The sequence below is a fragment of the Struthio camelus genome, chromosome 9 (assembly GCF_040807025.1).
Source record: "Struthio camelus isolate bStrCam1 chromosome 9, bStrCam1.hap1, whole genome shotgun sequence".
In the NCBI taxonomy this organism is placed as follows: domain Eukaryota; kingdom Metazoa; phylum Chordata; class Aves; order Struthioniformes; family Struthionidae; genus Struthio; species Struthio camelus.
In genome coordinates, this window is record NC_090950.1 from 2,466,090 (window position 1) to 2,492,653 (window position 26,564).

General features: G+C 42.4%; 2 protein-coding genes across 5 annotated transcripts in view; both read right to left on the bottom strand.

Annotated features, from left to right (window-relative positions):
* Nucleotides 1–3,357, bottom strand: part of UBXN7 (UBX domain protein 7) — a 34,976-nt gene extending 31,619 nt beyond the window's left edge. For 2 of the 3 annotated variants that reach the window (XM_068954936.1, XM_068954937.1), the window contains exon 1: nt 3,189–3,318. In XM_068954936.1, the coding sequence (XP_068811037.1) occupies nt 3,189–3,261 (73 nt within the window). In that variant the 5' untranslated portion in view covers nt 3,262–3,318. Of the gene's footprint in view, nt 1–3,188 lie in introns of all 3 variants that reach the window. The other variant, XM_068954935.1, reaches the window with a different exon arrangement.
* Nucleotides 3,358–6,316: 2,959 nt separating this feature from the next.
* On the bottom strand, nt 6,317–18,208 carry RNF168 (ring finger protein 168). Of its 2 annotated transcripts, none has more exons than XM_009666842.2 (7): nt 17,828–18,208; nt 15,550–15,890; nt 14,137–14,213; nt 11,234–11,410; nt 10,485–10,609; nt 10,087–10,174; nt 6,317–9,163 (listed from the first exon to the last, which is right to left on the bottom strand). In XM_009666842.2, exons 2-7 carry the CDS (start codon nt 15,848–15,850, stop codon nt 8,105–8,107), a joined length of 1,827 nt encoding a protein of 608 aa, XP_009665137.1. In that variant the 5' UTR covers nt 15,851–15,890; nt 17,828–18,208; the 3' UTR covers nt 6,317–8,104. The 2 variants fall into 2 exon arrangements, with proteins under 2 accessions (XP_009665137.1, XP_068811035.1); XM_068954934.1 differs by lacking the exon at nt 17,828–18,208 and adding an exon at nt 16,242–17,736.
* Between the last annotated feature and the right edge of the window lie 8,356 nt (nt 18,209–26,564).

The window sequence follows — 26,564 nt, forward strand, 5'->3', positions numbered from 1 at the left end:
AAGCTTGACTTCTGTTGTGATATACAACAACCCAAAACCACACTTACTATTTTAACAGGGAGAATACTATATCAGGAGCTAAAGCTTCTCATTAAATTATAACTTCATCAAGTTATAACAGATATTTAAAGATAGAATAAAAGGTTTCCTGCTTTATTATTGCACCCCTATATCTAAAGGGCAAAAGCACATCATCAGAAGCTCAGTTTGGAAAGCACAGATGTTAAGAAACAGCTGACAAAAATGCAGAAAATAGCACCTGTCTGCACAGTTAATTGCGTAATGACTAACATTCATTCAAACAGCTCCTAAGCCCAATTAAACACAGTCGTCTTCTTGGTGCTCAAGATGAAACACTAGTTCCTAGCATCACCTCTGCCTCAGAGGGTCAGGCTCACCTCCCCAAGACCTTCTCAAAAATCATACAACCAACAAAAGCATCTTCACCTTTGGAATCTCTCGCTGCCCATTCCCTTAACAGTCTGCTTACCCCAGCATCTGTGTGGAGATGGTGGGTTATTGAATAGTATATATGAAGCCCAGTAGAGCAGAACAACAGCAAAATGCAAATGAACCATTTTGGGAGTAGCTTTGGATCTGTACTCATTCTTACAAGTTTAAGGCTCCCTGCAAGTCACTGAGGTGAAGAAAACACTGCTTCCTAGCATCAGAATCAGAGTCAACATCTGTTTGGACAAAATGCATTTAACTGTCTTTCATTAGATGTTTCTGAGATCTTCCAGAAAAGACTCAAGAAGCTCTAGCTTGAATGGTCTAGCAAGTAAAACACTTTGAAACTGTCCAGATAAATCAATTCTCAATGACCTACTCCATTGCATTAAATCATAAAGAAAGACAGATTGTTTGAGTGAACTAGTTTTCCTAAATCAACTTGCGAGGAAAAGTGTAGTTTGACGGCAGTCAGCTGTATTTTAAGTCCTTAATCAAACTGAAAAAAGTGTAAAACTAATGACATCTACAAAAAGATGTGAAAGCATCCGTTCATTCAAACCGTTATTTGGTATTTTAAGGAGCTCATTTCGGTATCAGCTTTTAATTAATTAATTAAATGAATTAATCAGCTTTTAACTGAAACAATTAAACAATACCTCTATAGTTTGGAATAGACATATCACCCTCCAACCTCACTTTACAGTCCTGTGAAATTGTTAATTTAGAAGAACTAGATGAAAAATGATATCAAGCTCTGTATTGTTAAAGAGTTACCAACACTCAAAGTGTTTGGACCAACTCTCCATCACTCCTAAAGAAATCAAAGTTTGTTTTGAGACTTAACAAATATTTAATATTGTCTTCTGGCCAAGACAAGTACCAAAAACATTAACATGATAACAGAGATCACATAATTTCACTGGTAAAGATATATAGGAGCTAGATTCTTTTAGCACTACTTTTATTGATAAGGACAGCAAAGAAACAAAATTATTCTGCCATCTGGAGAAGAGAAATGTATTCAAGGACTATTTCTCCTCATTCCTCACTATCAGGTTCTCTAGAATCAAACTGTCATAGGCTATTTATTTAGTCTCCTCCCTAAAATAATTAGTAATTCTGTACACTCACAAATCAAAGTTGAAAGCTGGTAATACAAACCACTGAGGGTATGCACTTTTGAGCGTGTGTCACTTAGTGCCAGTAGCGGCATGACAAGCTCCACAAGAGACTTTTAGATATAATGTTACATTCTGCTAAAATGAAAAAACAAAACTTCCAAAGTCTACTTTAATAGTGGATGCGTGAAGTCAAGTAGGTTCTTATTTTCTTGTTGAACGTGTAAGATGGGGGCTCTTGTGCTTAACAAACCATCTGTATGAACAGAAAAGCTGTGAGGAAGGACAAGTTAGCGTGACTCCAACGTGCCTCGTTAGCTTTTTGCAAATATCTCAGGCTCTACCGAACAAAAAAAAAAAACCAACAAAAAGAAAAGAGCACACAGGCATACACTGTAAGGAAAACATATTGGCTGTAGGTTCTTTTTATTTGAGAGGGTTTATTTTAAGTGGCTTCTCTAAAAACGAGCGAGTGATCAATAGTTTCCCAGAGCACCCTACCAGTACATTCACAGTTTACCAGTTAACATCCTCAACACCTGTATTCAAGATCCGAATGCACTAAAGTCTGAGTAAAGGGGCATAACCTGAAATTTAAGTGGTTAAAGTCACTGAAATAAAAGTATTTTCATTTATTTCTACTCAAAAAGAAAGATGTTTTCACAAAGGTTTTATTAAACACTCCTTCAGTATTTGATATGCAATCTGCTTCATTATAGTTTCCCCCTTGCTTATGAGATTACATGCAAAGCGGGTCAAGTGCTCAAAGTACACAAGCTAAAGTAAACTTAGACTTGTAACAGCAATAGCAGGTCATACCTAAAATGAAATTCTCAGTAAGTTGACCATGTTTTTTGAAGAGATTTTTTTTAAACATAAACTCAGGGTTAAGTTCTAGTCTCCATCTCTACTGTGTATTTTATTTTTACTATGTTAAGAGAATAAGAATCAGTGTATCAAGACTGCTAACTGACAGAGAACACTTCCAGTTTACTATCCAGAAGCTCAGGCAGGTGCAAAAAACTGAAAGGAGTCTCTATGCTCTTGTCTTCAAAACCGAAGAGGAATCCCAGCACACGCACGAAATACAGGGCAGAGGCACCACGGAAACTCCGCTACTGCTGGCGGAGCCGCCACCTCGCCTCGCAGAGCCCCGGCACACCGCGATCCCGGTGCCTGTCCCAGCCCTGGGGCGCCCCCGGCACAGGCCACCGGCGCGGGCCGGGCCGGGCCAGTCCCCCGGAGAGGGCCCCACCGACGGGCCCCCCCCGGCCCCCTCCCTCCTCCTCTGCACCCAGGCGGCCGGCGACGGCAGCGGGAGGCGGCCCCGCCCGCGCTCGAAGCCTCCTCGGGAGACGCGCGGTAACGTGCCCCGGGGCCGCCCGCCAGCACCGCTCCGCCTCGTCCCGCGCAGCGGGGGGAGCGCCTCCCGCCGCAGGCCTCTGCTCCCGCCCCACCGTGGCGGGCCCGGCCTCCCGCCCCCGGCCCGCTAGGGCTGCCGCCTCTCTCCCCGGCGGCCAGGACGCTGCAGCGAAGACGGGGAGCCACAGCCCGTTAAACGAGAAACTGCCCCGGCCTTCGACGGTCTTGCCGAGCCCGGGCTTCCGTGTGCCTCACCCGTGATGGCGGTGAACTGCTGGATTAACCCCTTCAGCGCCGAGGAGGCCGCAGAGCCCCCATGCGCCGCCATCTTGTCGCCGCCGCACAACAACACGCACGCCGCCGGCCCGCGCGCTCTGCGCAGGCGCGGCGCCCGCCCGCGCCCCCTTCCTCTCCCCGCCGCCGGGGAGGCGCCTTCAATGGCGCTGTCAAGCTTTATTGGGAGCCGCCGCGGGGACACTGCGCGCCGGGCGGGCGGGGGCGTTGCCGTGGCGACGCGCCCCGCCCCGCCCCGCGGCCTCCCCTTCCCTCCCGCTGCGGCCGTCAGCAGCTCCGCGCTGCTCGTCCCCGAGACCAGAGGACAACGCCATGAAAATGGGTAGAGGGGTTCCCTCTCTTGCTCCTCTTCCCACCCCCAGTTCCCACCCGGCTCTGGATCCTCTATGGACCCCAGTGAAACAACGGAGCCCGCCAAACTCTTTGCTTTTTGGCACTTCTTTTTCCTGCCAACTGGGTGAGCTGAGCTAGCTCGAGGCAAAAGGTGAGCTCACCCCCTTTGAGCAGCAGCAAACCCTTATATAGGCTCAGGCAGCCTAACTGAGGACTCCGGCTTCCCAAATGGGACACCACAAAATGGCTGTCAGTCACCATCACCTGGCCCAAACTGCCCAAGGCTGCTTTCACCTGCTTCACACAGCAGCAACGGAAATAGGGTGCCACCAAAACTTGCTCAGCACTGGCCTCGTTCTACCCACGCCCAAAAGGACGGGCCAAACGAGTGCCTGCCAGGGCTCACCCTGCCCCACGCCCAGCGAGCGTGAACCCCTCTGGGACCCAAGCGATTGCAGAAACCTATCTCTGAGGGGCTGTGGGACGGGCCTTCCGGTCTAGCTTCTTGGTTTGGTGTATTTCCAGTTAAGGTTAGCGGTTAGCTGATGATGGCCTTTTTTTCGTCTTGCTTTTATCCGTACTGCAACAATCTTGAAACGTTTCTACACTGAAAGATGTATTTTACAAAACATGAGGATTGTTCCAGTCAAGCCAAAGCTAAAGTGAATTCTAAGAAGCTGAGAAAAGTGTAAATGCAGAACAAAGAAGAAAAATCTTGAGCTGTGGGGCATGCAAAGTCAAAAGATAGACCCAAACAGCTTAAAACGAAGAGGAGGGGAAAGAGAGAGGGAGAGAGAGAGAAGATTCTTATGTAAAAGATCATGCTTACACCAAGAGGACAAAATCCAGTAGAGGGGAAAAAGACAAACAATCCCCCAACCCCATCAACCTCCACAGATAACTAAATACCAAAATATAGCAATGTACTATTTAGACCTTTGAAATGGCTTTCTGCAATTCTTGTTTTTATTTTCAGTGGAATCATAGCTACAAACTGGCTCATTTGCCATTTATTGCAAGGAACTAAGTTTGTGAAAGAGTGGAGTACGATGAAAAAAAAAAAAAAACCCACCACAGCCTCTTACCCAGCTTCTAACTGGGATTAGTTTAGTGCATTTCATAAGCCTCATATGGAAGAGTCACATAACCCACACATTACAAGGGGAGGAAAAAAAGAATCCACAAAAATGACTAACGGAGGAAGAGAGAATGAAACTGGTGTTAAATATGGCAACTCCAAGCATCAGGACATGCTTTCATATGCAGCTGAGCTAGCTGCACATGGCTCATTTCTGCCAGAAGAGGGGAGACTTACTTCTCCCTTAACCCCTCCCCTCTCCCCCCGCATGCTTCCCATAAGCCATGAACAAGCTGAATTGCTGAATTAGCTTATAGAGAGTCTATGAGTGCCAAAGCCGGCACAAGTGCTGAGAGCTTAGGGTAGCTTACTGCAGCTTGTAGAAACCTACTCTCAGCTAGACTGCACAACCTTGCTGAATCAATAAACTCAGATGCTGCATTTTTAAAACGAAATGCCTCCTTCCTTATGATTAAGTATGCATTACTCAGTGTCAGCTTGTTACAGTGTCAGAACTAGCCCCCTTTTGTCTCACTCTTTTTCACTGAGTATATGACAAACACCAGGACCTGGCTGTCAGCTGTACTGCAGTAAAATGTTGGTCAGATCTGAGGAAAATACAGTTAATTAAATGTATTACAACTTCTGATACTGTAGTTAAGATTATTTCTTACATATAAATGGATAGCAGCTCAAAACACCAGAGATTCAGTGCTAGCCATTAAAAGAAGTGATTCAGAAGAAAAAGGCAAAAATCCAAAACCCTTATAGGGGTACAGAAACACTGTCACAGCCATAGAAGTCAAGCTTTTCAAACTGCAAAGGCAGTTGTATTGGCAATAATTGCAGGGTAGTGGTAGCAGGGGTGACCTGTGTGGAAGGAGGCCAGGAACTGCCTGCACCATTAAAACCCATTCCAAGTGGCTTTGAAACTGTAGATGACACATTGCACCAAAACTTAAACGAAGCAGAGGAGCATACCATGCCTCTGCTCAAATACATTTAAGAAAGAGGAGCAGCCTCTAGGAGGGCAGGTACGCGAGGAGATGCGATACGTCTGGAGACAGGTGAGGAGATACAGAGCAAACAGGAACGAGACGCCTGGAGACGCACCCTTGCTTAAGTAGGCACTCCATGCCAGAGTAAGGACACCCTGAAGGACCACAGCCGAGCCACTCTGTGGGAGTGACTGCAGCTCACCAGTGCCCTAAGCTCCAGCAGCAAGATGGAGAAGCCTGTAGAAGTAAGTGCTGGAAAAACCTCACTAAGAGGCAAAGAGTAGCAGGTAGAAACCAGTAGGCACATGACCCAACCTCCTGGGCCACTCATTGCTTCACTGATGAAGTCTAATTCTCAGCAAAAATAGGAGAGGTTGACACTAGGAAGGGGTAAGGAACAGTGTTTGACTGAACCTGAGCCTGGGGAAAGGGAAGGAAAAGTGTTTCCCTGTGTTAATTGTGTACGTTTTTCTCTCAAAACTCAAATCAGTGATCAAAAGTTTGTGGTAATTGACAATAAATTAAGTAACAAGTCCTGGAGTAGAGACTGTTTGGCCCACAACAGTAAAAACTAAACATCTGAGCAAGTTAAAAAATGAACATCAGACTCAAGAAATTGATTGTAAACTAGGACTGAAGAAATGACTTAAGAACAACCACCACCAAAAAGAGTCAGTACCTCTGCCTTAAAGAAACACTTTAATCAACGGAGGATTATATGTGACCAGCTGGGTAAGATAAGTGGCACAGAAAATGAACTGAACAACCTTAAGGACTGCACAGGAACAGATCCATATTGAACAAAGGCTTCCAAGCACAATGGTTGAGGCAGCAACAAGAGAAGACAAGTGAATGATTTATAACAGGTTGCCTGTTGTAACTTTCTCAAAAAGCATCTTAGAATAAACCAGTTATGAGAAACCCATTCCTGAACTGTTACAAATTGCTAGAAACAAACAAGCAAAGAAAACAAACAAACCCCACACCCATGTTTTTGGCTTAGTGGGCTGTTCATGCTGTTGAGAAAACTTCAGTTTAATTTTTTTTTTTTTAAATGTAAAATGTCAGAAGTTTTTTTGTACGTTTCCCAGAACTGAGTTAACAATCTATCGATCTTCAGTGAGGTCCAAGTAAGTATACACTTGAAACATTTGCTAAATTGCAGTGACCAACACACACTTTTCAGAGATTAATGTTTTGTTCTCCTTCAAAAACATTTAGTCAAAAAGAAAAGAAAAAACACACAAAATGCAACTACTGGTACAAAACAAAGGCCAAAAGTTGGTTTCATACTAACAGAGAAAGAAATATGATAGGAACTCTTAGTCTGTTGACTAGCAGCTAGCTCACTTTTCACAGACATCAACTTTTCTGCATGTCTAATTTGTTATTTATTTGAATGACATTACTTTTTAAACCCAACTGGAAGACAGTATTTGTTAGTCCCTCTAAAAAAACGGGGAAGTTATACCCAGCCACCATAGCTAAACTAAAGCTGAGAATTAAATAAATCCTTAATTGTACTTGTTAATTCACTACTGACAACTCAAGTTTTCAGTTGTTTTTCCCCTTTTGGCTTCCCCCCCCGCCAACAGAACTGTCTCCTGGTCTAATTACTTTTTTATTATATGCTTTTCATCAAACTCAAACCAGGTTAAGAAGGGAAATTATAATATTACTTATATTTACTGCTATCTAACTATAAAGTTATAGAACATTAGCAATTAAGAAGACAAGAGTATGTTTTTCCTATCTGTCTTGAAAGTCAGATTTACAGAAGCGACTTCTATGAACTGAGGCAAATACAAGCCCACAACCATTTTCATTATTGTCATCTATGAATGATCCTTCCCTTTGGCAGTGGGAGGAGCAGCTAGTTTTTCTTCTTTGAATAAAATTAGGATAATAGTGTATTATAGTAAGAGAGAAAGAGAGAGTCTGCAAGACTGGTTGTCTGGTAATACTTGTTAAATGCCAGGCAAACAATGCCATTCAACAAACAATCTACATTCCAGCAACTTCCTTCAATTCAACAAAATTGTGGTTGTGCTGAGTGAAGCCTCAACCTTGCAGTTGGGCAGAGAGCTGTATATGTGTACTAGTTTTTTGTTTGCTTCCTCCAGCAGATACGCATCTTTCCCATAAAAGGCTCTAAATTTTCATTCTAAGACTTTAAGTTTTTAGTTTTTAAACAGCCTTTACATTCAAAACTATGTAAATGAAAAACAGTCCTGGAAAATAAACTGCAATCAAGAAAAGACCAGTTAAAACTTAAGGTCTAGGGGCATAAGTTACTAAAACTTCTCAGAATGCACAACACAATTTTGGTTGCACTTGTGGCCCAAAGTGACTCCCCTCAAAACCATCAACTTTAAAACTGTACAGGAAGTTTTGCCTTAACACAGGAAAAAGCATTACGATGGCTTTAATTCTCATTCATTTCACCGTGCCTCTGTAGTTCTGTTGATCTACTCTGCAACAGATCTTTTAAACATCTGAAGGATTGTCTTTTGCTTATTTTTTGGTAACGAACAAATATCATTTGAGTCACTGGTATTAACAACGCAATTCAAAATTTTCCCGCCTTTGATGCTGGGCGATTTCATTCGGACTCTGGTAGGGGACTGCCAGTTTTCATTGCAAGAACCTTTCCGAATCTTGCGGTGATTTGTCTCAGCCTGTTTTTTTGGTAGCTTTGAGTCCTTCACGACCTTAGAACTTCCCTTTCTAGTAGGGGAGTCTTTCGCAGTCTGAGGTGGTTTGGTGCGAAGGTGGTACTCATCTGGAGAGCCCTTCCGTCGATTAAGTGTCCTTTCCTCCTTGTTAATCTGCCTTTGTAGCTGCAGAGCCAGAAGCCTATCCTGCTCCTCTTGCATGCGCCTTTCATAGAACTCCTGCTCAAAGGCTTTCTGCATTTGCACATTAAAATCGTTTATCTGCTCCCCTTGGTCCTCTGAAGTTTCTGGAAAAGTTCTTCTCCTCTTATCAAGCAAGCCCAAGTCAACCACTGCTTCAGCTAGTGGTTCCCCCAACTTTCTTTTGGGGGTCTCCTTAGGGTTCTCCAGTTTCTCTTCATCTGGTTTTCCCGCTGCCTTCATGAGACCATGAATTATACTTCTGCTATCAGACACCATGGAATTGGTTGCTGACTGAATATAAGTAGTAGTTTCAGGTGAGCTTTCAAGTTTTATGCTTTCTACATGTGTTAAACTGCCACTGTCCAACTCAATTCCATCTGCTTCTCCTTTGAGTCTAGGAAGTACAGTTCTAGACCCTTCCCCTTTTGCGATTCCACAAATGGCATATGGAACTTCATCTCCTGCACAGTTTGGTCCTGGTATTTTTTCCTGCTTGACAGTGGTGAATTCCACTGAAGCTGAGGCACTTAAATAGTTCATGCATGATTCTAAAAATGAATCGTTAGCACTACAATCTTTAATCACACTGGTCAGCTGGGGAGACAGTGTTGGCATTTCCTCTTGCTCATCTTGCCACACAGAATTGCTGCTTTCATTGCTATTGCTTTCCTGAAGAAAAGAGACACCCCAATAAAATAAATTTATCAAAAACCAGTGGGTACGAATAAAATGCAAATTTCATTTCTTGTAAATGCACTGCTCATGACTACTCTGGGATATTAACTTGGATACTTCTCCTTGGATACTCTCCTTAAAAATACAAAATTGTTAAATAAATAAGAGTATTTAAAACAATCTACAGAAAAGCCTAGCTAGAAGACTGGGAAAAAAAAAAAAAAAAAGCAACGGCAGCCTTCTCTTCTCTTATCAGTGACTCAAATCAACTTCTGCAGGTATTAGCATGCTCATTTTCTTTAAGAGCCTAACAGGAGAGACCAAGGCATATACAGACAGACTGGTGAAATGGTGAATGATAGTCAGTGCAACCTCCGCCAATGAGCTGTAGAATCATCATTTTAGTTTATATGTCATCAGTTGCAGGCCAGAGCTTGCTGAAGAAGCTTATGTAAACAGTAACTATGCCTTTCCAAAACCAGAGGAGTAACTGTTACTGAAACCTTCAAAAAAGCTGTGGAATTGGAGGAAAAACTTAAAGCAACTAGAGTTGTCTGTGAACTTGTGATAACTCATGAATTGAGAAAAAACAAGCATCCAGGGGCAGACAAATACTGCACAAGATACAGACTTAAACTTCAAAGTTCTTCTCAACTGTAAAGTTTAATTAACTGGAACCTCTGCTTAGCTATACAAGGTAACTATCCAAGCAACCTGTTGGTGTGTGGCTGCTGACCGTCAAGCGTGGTTTCTTCCCTTTCCATTTTTAGGAACCATGAATACTAAAGGGAGTTCATAAAGGGAAAGATATTGCCCAGTGCTGATGTGCATTACTGTAAGCGAGGCCGGGGGGGGGGGGGGGGGGGAGGAATCAGTAATTACTAACAGTGAAGTTTATAGAAAATTATTCTAGTTACCACAGAGCAAGAGTCAGTCCTGCCTCTTTCAGTTGTTCTAGAGAGCGATGTTGATCCCAACATAGGATGAGACTTTGAAGACAGATACCTTAAAGGGAGGGGGGTGGGGGGGAAAAAAAAACCTTATTTAAGCTTGTTTTTCTTGAAGTATGAGTCCCCTTCATTAATCAAGATCTTCAGTTTCACCCCGACATACAAAAACAGCAGAAGCAAGGCCAGTGTTTCCCTTGTCCTACATATTGTCCTATGAGGACATGTTTTAACATTCAACAGCTTACATTTGCCCCAGATTATCCAGGGAAGTCGGACTGCAAGGTTCCAATGAAGCAAATGGAGCAGAGATACACTATACCAAGAAACAGACCAATAATTATAGAACAGAAGCTTGGACCACTTACTTCTGAATGTCTCCTGAGCTGCTTGATCTGTTCTTCATCTTGCATAAATTAACTGGAGATGTTTCAGATGAGAGAGTGCCTGCTGGCGAAGGACTGTTGAGCCTGTTTCCTCTGGCATCTTCATTCTTCAAAAGTAAAAATAGCTTTATATAAAACAAAGTAAAACACAAACTGGAAAACTTCTGTCACAGAATTGGTTATTTCTGTCCAAGGAATTCACAAAACTAAGTAAGATAGTAACAGAATAAGAACTGTTACAGGCTGCATACACTTTCCTATAGCATTGAGGGACAAGAGATTTTGTTTGAATAGTAAATCCTCAGGTTTTATCATTACAACTACTACTATCAGGTAGCAAAAAAATATTGCAAGTTAAACTTACTCAAATGTAATTGTATTTTCCCTTTCTCAATGCAGGTTATAGATATGGATATTTTTCCAAGTATTTTGGAAATTAAGGGGAAAAGGAGAAAAACAATGTTTAAAAATTTTTCACACTGAAAGTTTCTAGCAGGCGTTTCAAGTGCATATTAAACACGTTGACATGTTTAGGGTAGTTTGCCCTCTAACTGGTTCTTCAAAAACTGGTTCTTCATTAACGGTCAGTCAAGGAGCACTGAGGGCTGACAACAGCTTCTAACTACAATTCAAATAAGTTTAAATTACTCAATTAGGACTTTTGCTCTGAAAAGTCTAAGTTGCTTGCGCTAAATGAACATATTCTAACCTTGTCCTTGATTCTAACTCACCAGACTGTTACTCAGTTGCCATGCCAACTCTTCATCTTGCTTTAGCTGTTTCTCCATTTCCTTCCGCCTTTCGTCTGCTAATCTGTGTTCCTCCTCTTCTTCTGCTAGTAGCCTTTGAATGTATTCCTCACTTGCTTTGTTCTCTTCTTGCTCGTGTGCTCGCCTTTCTGCCTCCACCTGATTTTTTTTTTTTTTTTAAAAGTATCTGGTTACTACTATAGGAGGTTCTGTAAATTGTCTTCCTATGTGACATTCATTTAATGCGAGCGATCCACTATTCAAAGACACACTGTACACTTCAAGACCAATATTTAATTAAGGAACACTCCAAAGATGCAAGACTCTGCACAGTATCAATTTTATTCTTCAATTTGATAACTGTGCCCTACCTTTTGTTTTTTGTAAGACTACACTGTTAACCTTGCTAATAAAGGTGGAAATGTGTTTTCAAAAGGTGAATAAATGAATGTTACTAACAACAATTAGAGATCTGCAAATATATGGATCTACAGAGAAACTAAAATTAAGATTCTTTAAGGCTGGAAGAGAGCTAGACTGCAGTGGTTGCTCAGTCTATTTTTATCTTCATATTTCCAAATATTAACATGGAAGTCTAGAAGATGGTACAGATCTCTTCTGTGTCCTTATATTCGCTTGGAACACGCAAAACCCAAAGCAGCAGGGCAAGAACCTGCCTGCCTTCCTTCAGTCAGATAAGCACTCAAGAAATCACTTAAGTACTTCGCTGTCTGTTTTGGAGTAACCTAAAGAATGAATAAAGCTTTCTTGAACTGGATAGTGAATCTGGAAATTTTCTTTAGGGAAGAGCATCAACAGCTGCAACAATTCACAAGCTTTATGTTTGACTTCGTTTAAAATTATATGTCTGTAATGCCTATATCTACATGTTATTAACAGCACCTCATACCCCTCGTATTTCACTGCTTTTCCCTCTCCACTATCCATTGATGCTATTGTTGATGATCAATCTCATCCCATAACTACCACAAGAAGAGAATCCAACGGTCACGTACTTCACGCATTCCCCTTGCTCTTGTAACAAAGAACAACACTTTTAGGAAAAAGGAGCATTCTGATACTATTTCCAACTGAAATTCTTACTAGTACCATGTCTGAATTGGATGAAGAAGGATCCATGAGTAAACAAACATTTTTTTTTTTCCCTTTCCGACTTTCAAATGAACATGAATAACACAGGGAGTCAGTAAATAAGAAAACACTATATGATCATTACTGAAGTTCATCTAATTGTGGTCAGTTACTCAGGGAAATCACGAAGGCGAGTACAACAAGAAAGCCAAAACAGCTCCAAACGTTAGTGTTTGCTAGTCTGAAATACCTGTATGTGCACATGAGGACCTATAAAAGCCTTTTAAGGTTGGGGCAGGCATGCAGATAACAAAAAGGTGACACTTAAATCCTGGAAGAACTCTTCTATTTGGGAAGTGTGAGGTATTGACTAATAGCTGCCTGGGCATTCTGCTGTATTGATACTTCGGTGCATTTCCCAGCCTGTGAAGCACACCTACTTGGCAGAGATAAAAAGACATGTTATGTTACCTTTACCACAAATACTGGAACAACTGAGAAGGTAAGGTAGGAGGTACAGTTCAACTGGCAGAGGAAAACTTTGGAAACGTGGCCTTATGTCAAACACAAGGAAGTTTCTTCTCTGTAATGGCTGAAGGCCGGGAAGGTGCTCAGTGGAAAAACTATACGTATTTATCCCATTCTTACAGTCTTCCCTGGACAACCATTCTTGGCTACTGTTAGAGAAAAGACACTGAACTATAGAGGCTGTGGTCTGACCCAGTACAGACATTGGTATGTTTTTATTTAGAATTAAAAGAATAAAAGGTCAGTTGAAATGAAATCATTCGAGTTATCTGACCTCACTTCCTGCATAACATGCAGGAGTGAAAAAAGTTAACAGGTAAGAGTTTTAAGTCCCAAACTCTCTGGATGAGGAGCAAGAGGTCTAGAAAAGTTAACCCTGCAACCTTGACTTACAGTCACGGACCAGAAGGCTGCAGTTTGATGAACACTAAGCTGGCACAAGCTGAAGCTACTGTCAGAAAACACAGCCCTCTGTACCAGCACAAACAGCTAAACTAATAGCAAGGTCTGCTTCTTTCAACTTATGTCAACTGTGTGTCCGAACTGCAAAATAACTGTAATTTCTACTTTAACAACAACTGCTTGCTCCACTTAAAAACATGCACTCTCCTTGCCTGCCCTTTCTTCTTTCCTTCCAAAATGGTATTCATATGTTACAAATGACATGCCAATAGCAGAACACTTTAGACAGTATCATAAATGGACATGGAACCCTCTTCTGTGACAGGCTCATTTCTAGTCATTAAGTTTAATGTCTCTGCATACTTGATTATAGATCATTGTGATATGAAGTTCTTTTTCCTATTCAGGATTTTGTACACTATGAGTATATATCCTCCTTAGAGTCTCTTCAGTAAAGGATAAAATTTAATTCATCTTTAGGGAATCACTACTGTGTTCTTGTGGCAACAATGGCCTTCTAAATATCTTTCCATTTAAGTATCTCTAAATTTCATTACAACTGTTTGTGGGGACTAGACAGCGAAGCAGATCAGTGGACTGATCTAGTTCCTTGATCCATTTCACCATACTACGACATATACAGCTGCCCTAAAGGATTTAACAGGAGACAAATGAACCACCAGGAAAAGAGCTTTTTTCAGCTGCCACAACCACTAGAAAATATATAACATCGTTGTGTCAAAACATCATACAGAAAAGGAAGAAAAAAAAAATTGAACAGCTAATGAAGTCATTCTGTACTTCTCAGATTAAAATAACTAGATACAAAACATTTATACTTTCGAAAACATTTTTAGATTTACCTTGCTAATCTCTGCTTCATATTCCTGTCTCAGTTCCCCAGGCTTGCTCAGCTGGTGTTGTGGCTGGGACACACAGACTAATTCAGAGAGGAAGAAAAGGAAAAAAAAAAAAAAAAAAACCAAAATAATAAAGGAAGAAAGTAAAATTATGACATTCAACAACAAAAAATTAACAAAAAAGTTCCTTGCTGATACATGAATAATTTGATTTAAATCAAGTGTTATGTTAAAAAAAGAGTAGCCTGTGTGTTACTAAGTAACAAGAACAGTCAGTATTTTCCAAGCCCTGTATACAAAGCAAGTATGTATGTTAAACAGTGTCCTTCACTTTCTGCAATTAAAAAAGACTTCATAATTCTGCAAGTAGATCAATGTCTCATAAAATCAAGAAGGACAAAACAAACCATTCAGAACTTTAAATCTTTTGTTTTCTTCCAAGGATATTCTGACTGTGCTATACATACCTAGGCAGAATACTATGATCTGCTGAGGGGATAAGTTAGCCCCTCAACACAATCAAGATCTTCAGTCCTAAGTCACTCTAATGCAACAGACCTGAAGATCACCAAAAACAATCTGGTCACGCGTTTTGTTCTTGCTTTACTGGAGAAATTCTAAAGTTACCTCATCCATTGTTCCCTGATTTGTGTTAAACAATCATTGCCAGTATTGCTATTGAACATATTAGGAAGCACAGGGAGAGAGGTATGGGGAAAGAAAATGTTGCCGCTTCAAAATTAGCCTCCCCCCAGTATTAACTGTCAGAAGATGTCAAATTTTAAAACAGTCTATAAAAACAAACAACCCCCCCCACCCACATACACACACAACTCCCCCCCAACAATAACAACAAACCAGACACAAAATACACACGTAAACCACCCTCCTGCAAGGTGTCGATCAGATTTCACTTCGTATCGTCTCACATCCCAATTTTAGCATCTATTGAGATTCCTGGATAAACTGAAGCCCTGGAATTTCTAATCGGCTAATAAACTGAAGTATATGAGACTTGAAACATTTTCACCACTTCACTTACATGTTAGTGACGAAAAATAACTAAATAAAAAGTCTTGAACTTCGTTTACAGATTTTACAGCTGAAGTTGTATTAGTAATGCATTACTGTCTTTACAAGCAGTGAGCTATACACCAATAGTTTGTGTCAAAAACAACAAACATCCACTTAAATTTATATATAACTTACCCTCTCTATACTACAAAAGAAAAAGGCACGACCATTTCTCTGCCTTAGTTAGTCCCTTTTAAATGAGAGCTCTGACACTTTCCAGCACTTTCTAGCAATAACACAGCTGTCTATGCATAGTTTCTTATTTCACAACATCCAAAGTCCACTAACACTAATCACTGGGGTAATGCATAGACATTGTGGAACAAGTGACATTTTACTTACTTTCATCTTCCAAATCCTGTCCATTAATTCTGCGCTCACACTCTTTTGGGTAATTCTTCTGAATCTTTTCCCAGAGTTCCCAGTTGATAAGAGTGTTTCTGCGGGTGTTGTATCGTGCCCAAGAAGAGACTCGACGACGACAGAAAGGGCAACACAGACTAGCCTTTTCAACCGTCAGTTGGAAACATGAGTTACAGAGGGTATGGCTGCATGGCAGTGTCACGGGCTCCACAAAGATCTCCATGCAAATTTGGCAGAGACAGTCAGCTAAGGAAAGTGGAGCCTCCGATTTCTTCGCCATGTTGACTCAAAGCAGAAGAAGGCTAATACAACATCAGTACCTGAAAATAAAGAGAAATGTGAATTTTACTTCCTGTAATGAATATAATAGCAAATGCTCTGTTTATATTACAGTGATGTTTATAAGGTAGCTATATCTGAGTAGTCTGTTTAATTAGTTATTTTTGTTCACTGTTCCAGAAATTACGTTTTCCTCTGTGAGTCCAGAAGTCTTTCCAGAATTCACTGAGAAACTACATCACTGTTTTCCACAGTGGTTTCCTGTGAATTGTAAGGCGTGTTTCTAGTGGATAGCAACCAGGTAAAGAAAAGAAGGGAAGAAGGCATAAGTTCTTTCAACATTTATTTTCTAGTAGTTATAACCTACGTTCATATTTGGCAAATATTCTCACAGTTATCGACTTAAGCCTTCCATTTAGTCAATTATTCAGTATCTGCATGTCCTTCAAAAGCCGCTTCTGATACAGACTTAGTTCCATCGTTTTCTGAAGACGAAATACAGCATTGTCCTATGGATCAACAGAGGTTCTTCTTCAGAAAGAAGGTTCTTCCCCAGTCATTTGCTTGATTACACTGGAACTAAATAGTCAAAATATTTTTTGTTCTTGTTAATATAAGCAAAGAACTAGCCAATATGTTCAATACTTGAGGCTCTTCCACTATGACCTGTATGACTTAGGGAAGTTAGACGATCCTCACCACTTTATCACCAACCCTCCTCACAGGATTTTTCCTTTGGCCCAGAAATACCATGAAACAGAAAGTACGAAGACAGACCTCAATACAGCAAAAGGGACAAAAGGTATTTTCTAAGTTACAGGAACCACGAAGTTCTTAAAAGTACCAAAAAAAACTAGCTATTCTGAAATAAAGGCTGTAATTTGAGTTCAATGTTGCCTAGATAATGCACATAGGAACTCAGCACTGAGGCAGATCTACACAAAGTCAAGTTTTGTTGGTTCTGCTACTGCTTTGTTAATAAAACAAGCCATTTGTTTAAGATGAAGGATGTTAGATAACATTGAAACACCCAGTTTTACAGGCAGTTTAGCAAAAAAGCCTAATAATTCCTGGTCAATTGTGTATACACACACACACACACACACGCAGAAAAAAAGTTCCCAAGCAGGCTAGATGTGAAAGTTCAAGAGTGAGAGAAGGAAAATGAAGGTGCAGAGATGGTTACATGATGAGGGGATCTCATATACACCAATAATTCCAGGGCCCAGCACATAAAAAGATGCAACTTTGCCTCCAAGGAAGTGTCTATGTAAACCAAAGAAAACAGGGTAACTCAAGACTCAATATACAGATTATGAATGCAAACTGAGGACTGAACAGGGTCTAAATCCCTAAATAGAATGATTAGTGTAGTAGAGTAAATATAGTATTAGCAGAGTACTACCTTATAATACAATAAAAAACACCACAGAATATAGACATTTTAATGAATAGCAAAAAACAGAAAATGGGCATACAAGAGAGGAACTTTATAGGTGAAAGCTTAAGGGGTACAGACGAGGGGAACAGAGGGCAGAAGAACATATAATTAACGCAGGAAGCTTGCAGAGCAAGCCACTGCAGCAACGCAAGAACAGTGTCACAGAAACATTCAAATATAAGACTTTACAATCGACGTAGAAAAAAAGCGCAGATAAAACCCGAAATAACTGCTGCGCAGGCAGGCTGATCCGGGTCAGCCATTCTTTTGCAGAGCAGGGAAGAAATCAAAGCCAGTGCAAACGGCTCCGAAGGGTGCCCGAAGACACCTTTTCCAGAGACAAAGTAAAGGATTTGGAAAAGCCAGACTGCCTCCTCGGCCGGCGAAGCACTAAAGTCAGCCCACCGCATTTCTCACGGCGCGTGTTACGCTCAAAGCCGACGGGCGGTTTTGCAAACAGTGCCCTCCTGAAAGCGGCGCCGCCCGGCCAGCCCCTCCGCGCTCGCTGCTACTGCAGGCGCAGCGCGGCGCTGTTACCTGAGGGGCAACCTCCTCCTCGGGTCTCGCGCGGCAGGAAGACGCGGAGCCGAAGTAAAAACCCCACCGGACCGCGGCTTGGCGGCCCGGCCGAAAGCCGAGAGACGGCGCGGTCCAGGCCTGAGAGGCAGCGGGAGCCTCTCGCCGCAGCTGCAGCTGGCGCAGCGCTCCCAGCCCTTCTCCCCGCACCGCCAGGAGAGCGGGGATCAGCCCCGCGGCCTAGGGGACCCAGCGGGACCCGGTGACCGCTCAGCAGCCGCCTCAGGCCCACTTCCGCCAGCCGCGGAGGCGGGAAAAGGTAGGCCCCGCTCCTGTGGTAACGGTCACCGCCATCGCCGCGCCTCGACCCGCCAAACGGCCGCCGCGGCCCCGCCCCCGCCGGCGGCGCAGCCAATCAGCCGGCGCGTCTCTGCACGCAACAACCGAGGCGCGCCGACGCGGCGACCCCTCTTCCCCCCTCCCCCGGTCGCTCCGCCGAGCTGCGGCGGGGCGGGGCGGGGCGGGCGCCGCCGGCACGCGCACGCGCAGGCGGCCGCGCGACGCTTTTGGCGGCGGCCGTTGAGGTGCTGCGGGGCGCGAGGCGGGCGGGCGGTCCTGGCGTCCCCGCCGCTGGGCTGGCTGCTGCGGGGCCAGGCGGGTCGCGCTCTCCGCCTGTCCCCGCACTCTGCCCTCTTCCGCCACCTCGAGGGCCCGCAGCAGGCTGCCCCGGAGCCTCTCGCTCTTGACCGTCGCGCTCACCGTAGCGGCCATGTCGCTGGCGCGCAGCGGCCTCTGGGCGGCTGCGCAGTACTGCGCCTGGTGGCCGTAGGCGACAAAGAAGGTGCGGAGGGCCCTGACGTGGCCCTCGCGCAGCGCCAGGCCCTGCAGAGCCGCTTCCCGTGCCCGCTGGATCCTCGGGTGCCTGGCCTTGCGCCTCAGGACGGCGGCCGTGCTGGGGAGGCCGGCTGCCAGGTCAGGCACCTGGGCCGTCACCAGGGAGCACAGGGAGGCCAGGGTTTCACGCGTGCGGCTGAGCAGGAGGTTGATCTCTGCAGAGGTCTGTCTGCCAAGGAGGGAGAGACAGGGGCTTTTCCTCAGGCAAAGAAATTGTATCTCTTAAAAATCTCGGTTCGTTCACATTCAAATAACAAGCAGTGTCATAGGTTTCGGCCAACTCGAGCACTGCTTGTCTGGCCACCCGCCTCAGGATGAGCTGTATTTTGAAAAGGCCACTGAGCAGTCGCCCCTGGGGAGGGGAGCCTCAAATGTACGCAGAGCTGTTTGTCCCTTGAACGGGCGTGGGGGAGCTTGAATAACAACAAATGGGAGCAGACTCTAATGGGAGCAGACTCTGTTTCCTGCGGGTCTGGCTGTATTCACCTCATTTATTCCTAATTAACTGTTTCTGGATTTTTTATAACTTGACTGATATCCACCCAGAAGGGAAAAGAATAGGATAATGCAAATAGTCGTACTTTGTTACTAATTTCTGACAGCTGCCAGGATGATTTATGTTGCCCACAACATAATCCAGTAACAGAGCCTAGGCCCAAATAAAGACACTAAAGTAAGGGCTTGAAACTCAGGAAAAACTCCCTCCTAAAGACTAACAATGTCTATAAAGGATATAGAATCTAATGCTAGCTTGATTTTTTTCTCTCTCTCTGCTGAATCCTGTTTTAGTTTAAATCTAGTGTTAGTTTAGCAATTAACTATGCTTCTGTTGTACTTGTTGATGTTAAATGCCTCTCTATGATGCTTGCAATTTGAATTCACTTTTGTATGCACAGTTATTTTGACTACCTTCTGTAATAATTTAGGCCACTATTTCAAAAATCAAGAGCCAGAGCCTGTAGTTAGCTCCTGGAACTCATATTTTGATCCCACTTGCGGAAATGTGTTAGTGTATAATTTTATCTAAATAATCAAACATTTCAGTGAAAAACAGCTATATCTTCAGGATCTTACTAAAAGGCACCTAGATTTAGCAGTCTGTTTCTTCAGAGGTACTTAGAAAGCAATAGCTGCTCCAAACACTAGAATTTCAGAACTTTTAGTCACAAGAAGGAAAGACTATAAGTATTATTGAAACCTAACCTCAGGTGCTAAAAGTATGAATATTTAGGCCTTACTAAGTAGGAAAAAGAAATCATAGAATTAATGTTTTTCTCTTCTTATTATGGAATAGTGTTACACAAAAAGGCTTCATGTCACTGGTATTCTTAGAAGTGGCGTAGCTATATTTAAATGTATTAATATTTAGTAGTTTTTTTTTAAAGAAGCAACTATCTTTAATATGAATGGAAGGAGGCTTCCTTTCCTCATATTGTCTGTTTCTGTAGTAACTAGCAATCCAAAGTGGGAAAAATTAGCAGTATGCGAAGGCTGCCGTGTAACCCCATTGTCAAGTGCACACATAGCCTTATCAGTGTCATCCACACATGTAGGGAGCAAGACAAGACTGAGTGTTGATCCTTCCCTTGTTGCTCACCTGTCTTCTGACATGGATATCCACATTGCATCCTGGCTCATCTGATTGTCCAGCATCTCACTGTGACGTTCAAACTTCCATGCCAGTTTGTCCAAGCTTGACTTCAGATCTTTGAACTGAGTTTCCAAGGTCTGCAGCTTATTTTCTACCCTGAGGAATGGAGAACAGAGGCTTTCTTTTCGATACTTGGGTCTCAACACGTTGTTCTCTCTGCCCTAAAAGTGGATGACGCTTACTATTCCACTGAAACAGTTCTAGATGCAATTTTGAGGTTCTCCGCAAGTTGTGTGAGAACATTGATTCCTTTTACAGATACATACCGCTAGAAATTCAGCTTCTTGATACAGCCTACGTGCCTTTGACCCTTGCCTGGTGTAGAACTCTTAAAACTTGTACATATGGATGTAGTCTTACGAAATGTCTGCATTTATAGATAAATCTATATTTGAGTCACAGGTGTCAACTTATGTTAGTGGCGCAGTTCTTTTTTCTAATAACTTTTGAGCTGATTTTTGCTTTTACTTGAAGTGGCATGATCTTCTGAAGCATTTTTATTTGACACTGAACAGAATTTCTCATTCTTTCCTCTTCCCTTTCTCCAAATTAAAAATTATGCAAATAATAAGCCAAGCCATCCTCAGTGTGTTTGTTGCTTTTCCCTTTTGTGTTACAAGACTTTTTTTCCACAGAACAACAGTAAAATAAGAAGTCCTTAATGAAACAGCAGTAACTGTTGTGTTTTGTAGTTGATACATTTATTAGCTTTTTCACTTTCTAAGTAGCTGTTGTTTTTCTCTTAATAAAAATACCACCAGAAAGAAAGAAGCCTAGCACATAAAACTCTTCAAGTATAATGAAGAGCAACAAATGTGCACAAAATACAAATACTTTCATTCCGCCATATTTTGTCCCTAGACACAATAATTCCTCTTAAACTGAGCAATTTTCTTAGTTGTGTGCAGGCTCAAACATCCTACTTTATTATTATAATTTAAGAGAGTACAAAAAAAAACATTTTCTTAAAAAACAAGAGAAAAACAATAGATATTTTGTTAAAAAGCTAATAAATCTATCAACCACATAACAGTTTTCTTTAAGTTCTTTTTGGAACTGGGCATAGTTCTTACCAGTTGTTTGATTTCAGTGACTTTCTTAAGGATAGTTTTCTTTAAGTTTATTCTCAGTTAACTGTTGCACTTAGATGTGTGTTTGAAAAAGACCTTGAGGATCTCAAAGCTATCAAAACATTTATCTAAAATTCCTTCCTGGATACCAAACAAGTAACTAGCTACTATGTCTTTTACAAGTGATTTATCAGTAGGACACCAGCTACTCCCATAGACTTATTGTTAGTATTGGATTGTATTCTTCTAATGATTAGGGAACCAGATTCTGAATTGGGATCCTCTTGTGCTAAATACTGTATTAAAGCAAAATGAAAAAAAAAAGCAGGCCTTGCTCTAAACAGTTTGAAAGACCGTTGTATTTGTTGGCTTAAAAATACTGTTCTTTGCCTTGATAGAATGACATGTTACTGTTCTATTTTTGTATATCTTGGCTGAACTTTTTTATAAGGGGAAAATACACAGTAGCTTTCTGGTCATGGCATAATCTCTACTTGCCCCCTTAAAAAAAAAAAACTTTAGAGAGTATAAACAGCAGATCAATGCATTTACCAATAGTTTTCCCTTCTCATTCATACATACTTTACAATATTTAAAAATGTAAATTCTTGTTTGGAGACCAAAAAGCCATAGCGGTGGTGGTCTGCAAACGTGATATATTCCAAGGCATTTTAATTGCTAGTTTGAGCATACACCTCTATTTCAATATTTTCTACTTACTTGATTTCCAACTGTTCAGAGTCAGCTCTGACAAGAATGCTGCTATTGTTTTAAGGGAACAGGAACGCAATCACTTGTATAAATGTTGGGCCCTTGCAGGAAAGCCATTCTTTTGTTAGTAACAGTGCCTCCATATAACTGATTTTTCTCTTATGTTTTGGGAAGTGTCTTCAATTGTTCTGAATAAGGATAAACTGGAAATGCATCAGCAGTGGCATAGTTCTCTAAGGCTCCCTGACCTTGAATTTATTATCTGTTTGGCAGCTCATACATATCCTGGGCTAACTTCTTTTGCATTAGTCATTCTGAGAAGGGAAAAACGGGGTCCATGTGTTTGATATTCTGGGCTAAGGCTCAGGAAACTTTGTGTATGCCATTTTGCCAGAGATTTCCATTATAACCTTGTGAAAGTTGCTTATATCCTGATCCTACATATATTCATTGGTAGGCCTCTCTTGCTTTACAGGGATATTTATTTCTCAGAACCTCCCTTCTCCTGTTGTATCACATTATAGATTGTTGGAGCTGGGTATAGTTCTTAAAAGCTGTTTGATTTCAATGACTTACTGAACTTGATGTTGCACAACTCAGAACTCCAAATGCCTCCAAAATAAGGTAGAATCAAGTAAACAAAGTCTTTTCTGAAACAAAATCTTTTCTGTCACACTGTCACACTTTCACAGAATCACAGAATGGTTTTGAGGTTGGAAGGGACCTCTGGAGATCATCTAGTCCAACCTCCCTGCTCAAGCAGGGTCCTCTAGAGCATATTGCCCAGGATCACATCCAGACGGCTTTTGAATATCTCCAGGGAAGAAGACTCCACTACCTCTCTGGGCAACCTGTTCCAATGCTCTGTCACCCTCACAGTGAAGAAGTTTTTCCTCAGGTTCCGATGGAACTTCCTGTGGTTCAGTTTCTGCCCATTGCCTCTTGTCCTGTTGCTGGGCACCACGGAGAAGAGGCTGGCCTCATCCTCTCGACACTCCCCCTTCACATACTTACACACGTTGATGAGATCCCCTCTCAGTCTTCTCTTCTCCAGGCTGAACAGGCCCAGCTCTTGCAGTCTTTCTTCCGAGGAGAGATGCTCCAGCCCCCTCATCCTCTTTGGAGCCCTCCGCTGGACTCTCTGCAGTAGGGCCATGTCTCTCTTGGAGTGGGGAGCCCAGAACTGGACACAGGACTCCAGGTGAGGCCTCACCAGGGCTGAGGAGAGGGGCAGGATCACCTCCCTCCACCTGCTGGCAACACTCTGCCTAATGCACCCCAGGAGACCATTGGCCTTCTTGGCCACAAGGGCACACTGCTGGATCATGCGTAACCTGTTGTCCACCAGCACTCCCAGGTCCTTCTCTGCAGAGCTGCTTTCCAGCAGGGCAACCCCCAGCCCCTGTACTGCTGCCTGGGGTTATTCCTGCCTAGGTGCAGGAGCCTGCACTTGCCTTTGTTGAACTTCATGAGGTTCCTCTCCGCCCAACTCTCCAGCCTGTCCAGGTCCCTCAGAATGGCAGCACAGTCTTCTGGTGTGTCAGCCACTCCCCCCAGTTTAGGATCATCAGCAAACTTGCTGAGGGTGCACTCTGTGCCTTCCTCCAGGTCATTGATGAATAAGCTGAGCAAGACTGGAGCCAGTATTGACCCTGGGGGACACCGCTAGCTACAGGCCTCCAACTAGACTGTACTGCTGATCACAACCCTCTGAGCTCTGCTTCAAGGCATACCTGTGTACTGTTGAGTTATTTTAAACCTTGTAAAAAGCTAGTCATTTAGCCAGTCATTACACAACACTAGCCATTTAGCCCGTCACAGCATTCCTTCTGCTGTCTACTGATAATTTCTTTCCTCCTTCCATGTTATCGAATGCTCCTCACAACTTGCATCCTAGAGAGCATGCTCAACCGTGTCAGGCCGAGTTACACACTGAAGGTGTTAGTACTATACTTGAGTAAGCGCATGCTGCTCTGTCATGTGTGTTTGTCACGCTTTATTTCATAGGATGCGCTCATTAATGTTTTAGCAGAATTAAAGCATTTTCCTCTTTACAGCACAGCAGTCGTTCAAATACATCTTAATTTCTGGGAGACCTAGCAATCTCATACTGTATATAGGGGCTTCTGTTAACATCTGTCATTTGTGGCCAGCTTCAAACAGCAGATTCCCATTGGAGTCGATTTGACTTAGGCTCCTCTGCGGTTGTATCTACTATGCTTTTTACTTTGTCTTTCTGACCCAATTCCTTTTGACTGTAGCCTTGTCTATACTACATGTTGGTTACAGAAGCCAGAAAAGAGAAGGGAACTAAAGAGTAAAAGCTCAAGTCTTGAAGCCTAAGTCTCTACACTGGGGGATTCTCCTCAGCTGAGATCTGTTGGTATAAAATAACACTATGTAGAGCAAAGAAGTGGCACAGAAGTTTGTTGTATTCTGAAGTGTAAATTGTCATGTCTGGAGAAAAGATCATCTTTGTTACCGCACCACTGCTGTTACAGTGGAGACCTGGTCTTTGACTACAGTATTTTCATAATTTGAATATATAGGCAAATATCAATATCTGAAACATTAATTTCATAGACAGAAGTACTGCATTTCATCAGCAATGATAATATTGATGGACAGTAATCATTTTTACTACACATAAACTAGATTTACATGTATGTCACCTAAGTTGACACACGCATTTCTTGCTATTTGCACAGTACCTTCAAAGACAGTGAATTTTCATATATGTGTGAATACTGAAAGGGAACAGTGTCTTGCCTGTCTCTGATAACTGGAGAATTTCAGACCCTTTTTCAACTCTTTCCTTCTTCCTGAAGAGCAGTGGTCATTGCATTAGAAAAGTCGTCTGTCAGTGCAAGTGGCTTGCATTCGATCCTTCTATCTACCTAGCTGCTTAGCGACACGGTCTGCTGGTGACTGTAATGTCACGCTGCAGCTGAACGTGTGGACTGATAGCAGTAGGGGCAGCATGTGTCAGGTTATTTTTACATGAAGCCAACGAACCTGTTGGTCAAGTATTTTTGCAAGCCTCTTCTGGGTACAGACTTTGAAAATGGAAGGTGAATCAGCATCACCTATGTCCCAGTTCCTCAGTGACAGTGATTTTGTTTCTTAGAACATATCTTTAAAAAAAATAGATGATCTTTCTTAACTATAGCTGCTTACTTCCTATCTTTGAACCCTCTAGATTCTCAGCTGTTTGTCCAAATTCAGAAATTCAGCACGAATCTCAGCACAAATCATGTAGAACTGCACCATAGCAGAGTGTGAACTAGAACTTCCCTTTACCCATAGGTGCTTGGCAACACTTCAAGAAGCCATAGGTCTTTGCTGATCAAGCAATTGCACAGAACCTTGTAGCAAAACACGTGGGGCTAGCAGCTTGCAAGCTGTCCAGAATGGCATTCATGAAGTGGTGCAGCGTGTTGCTTTGTCCCCGTCCGCTCTCAAATGAATAAGAGAGAAAGAGAAGATCGCTCATGAACTGCTCCCTTTCCATATACACACAATATATATTTATATTCTCTTTATTTCCCATGAAAAATTCCAAGGGAAGTAAAAGTTCATGTTGCTAACAGACCACTACAGGATAGTCTTGTCTTTTCCCCCCCTGCCCCATCCCGTACCTCCTTTTTCCGGAAAAGGATTGTCCTTTCTTGCCCCTTAATGTATTATTAAAACAACCCTTTAATAACCTGTTTAATGTCTTGTTCAGGGAGCGCAGAGACACGCCGTCTTTAGTCATCTTCATGGAAAACAAGAAGAGAAGAAATAAAGCTGGAATAGGCTTGCACTCTCCTGAAGCAGTCAGCAACAACATGCACAGGGGATCTGATTCCTGCTGGAGGTTGTTTTGCACTGAGGCTTTTTATAGCCTGCACATCTAAATATAGTTCATAGATGCACAGACACATGTTCATGAACATATTACATAGTGAATTATGCATTTGGATCACTTCCTCTGACCAAGTGATCCTGTCTGTCTTCATGTATAAGATGAATTTGAAGGTGATGTGGAAGGGGATATCTACACTATGCTGGTTTCTAATGTGTTTAGGCTTTATTTTGCTGTAGTGCCTATCACTTCTTGTCTTGGGCCAAAGCCTCCTGGTATTAGAGACTGCATAAGCAAATTTCTTTTTAAGTAAAATTAGATTTGGATGAGAATGACAAGTTGTACTGGCTTGCTGGGAATTACTTCTGACAATGAAGTACAGCAAAAACAAGGCTGTTTGTTAGAATGTCTTCCATAATGGTTGAACAGCCAGTGCTACTGGCTAATTATTTGCAGGAGCTGGGTACACAAAGGCCTGGAAATTTGTTCCATCAAAAATAAAAAAAAGGTAGGTAACGTGTGACTGGTAACATAAATACTGAAGACAGCACACAGACAAATGAATTAAAACAGCAATTTAACCAG

Bases quoted from the DNA above. Each gene is read 5' to 3' on its own strand.
- RNF168 (XM_009666842.2), bottom strand. From the start codon at position 15,850: ATGGCGAAGAAATCGGAGGCTCCACTTTCCTTAGCTGACTGTCTCTGC. The intron at 14,214-15,549 runs GTAAGTAAAATG...TCTCTGAATTAG, and splicing joins ACAGGATTTGGAAGATGAAA to TCTGTGTGTCCCAGCCACAA. The intron at 10,175-10,484 runs GTAAGTGGTCCA...CCTCCCTTTAAG, and splicing joins AGCTCAGGAGACATTCAGAA to GTATCTGTCTTCAAAGTCTC.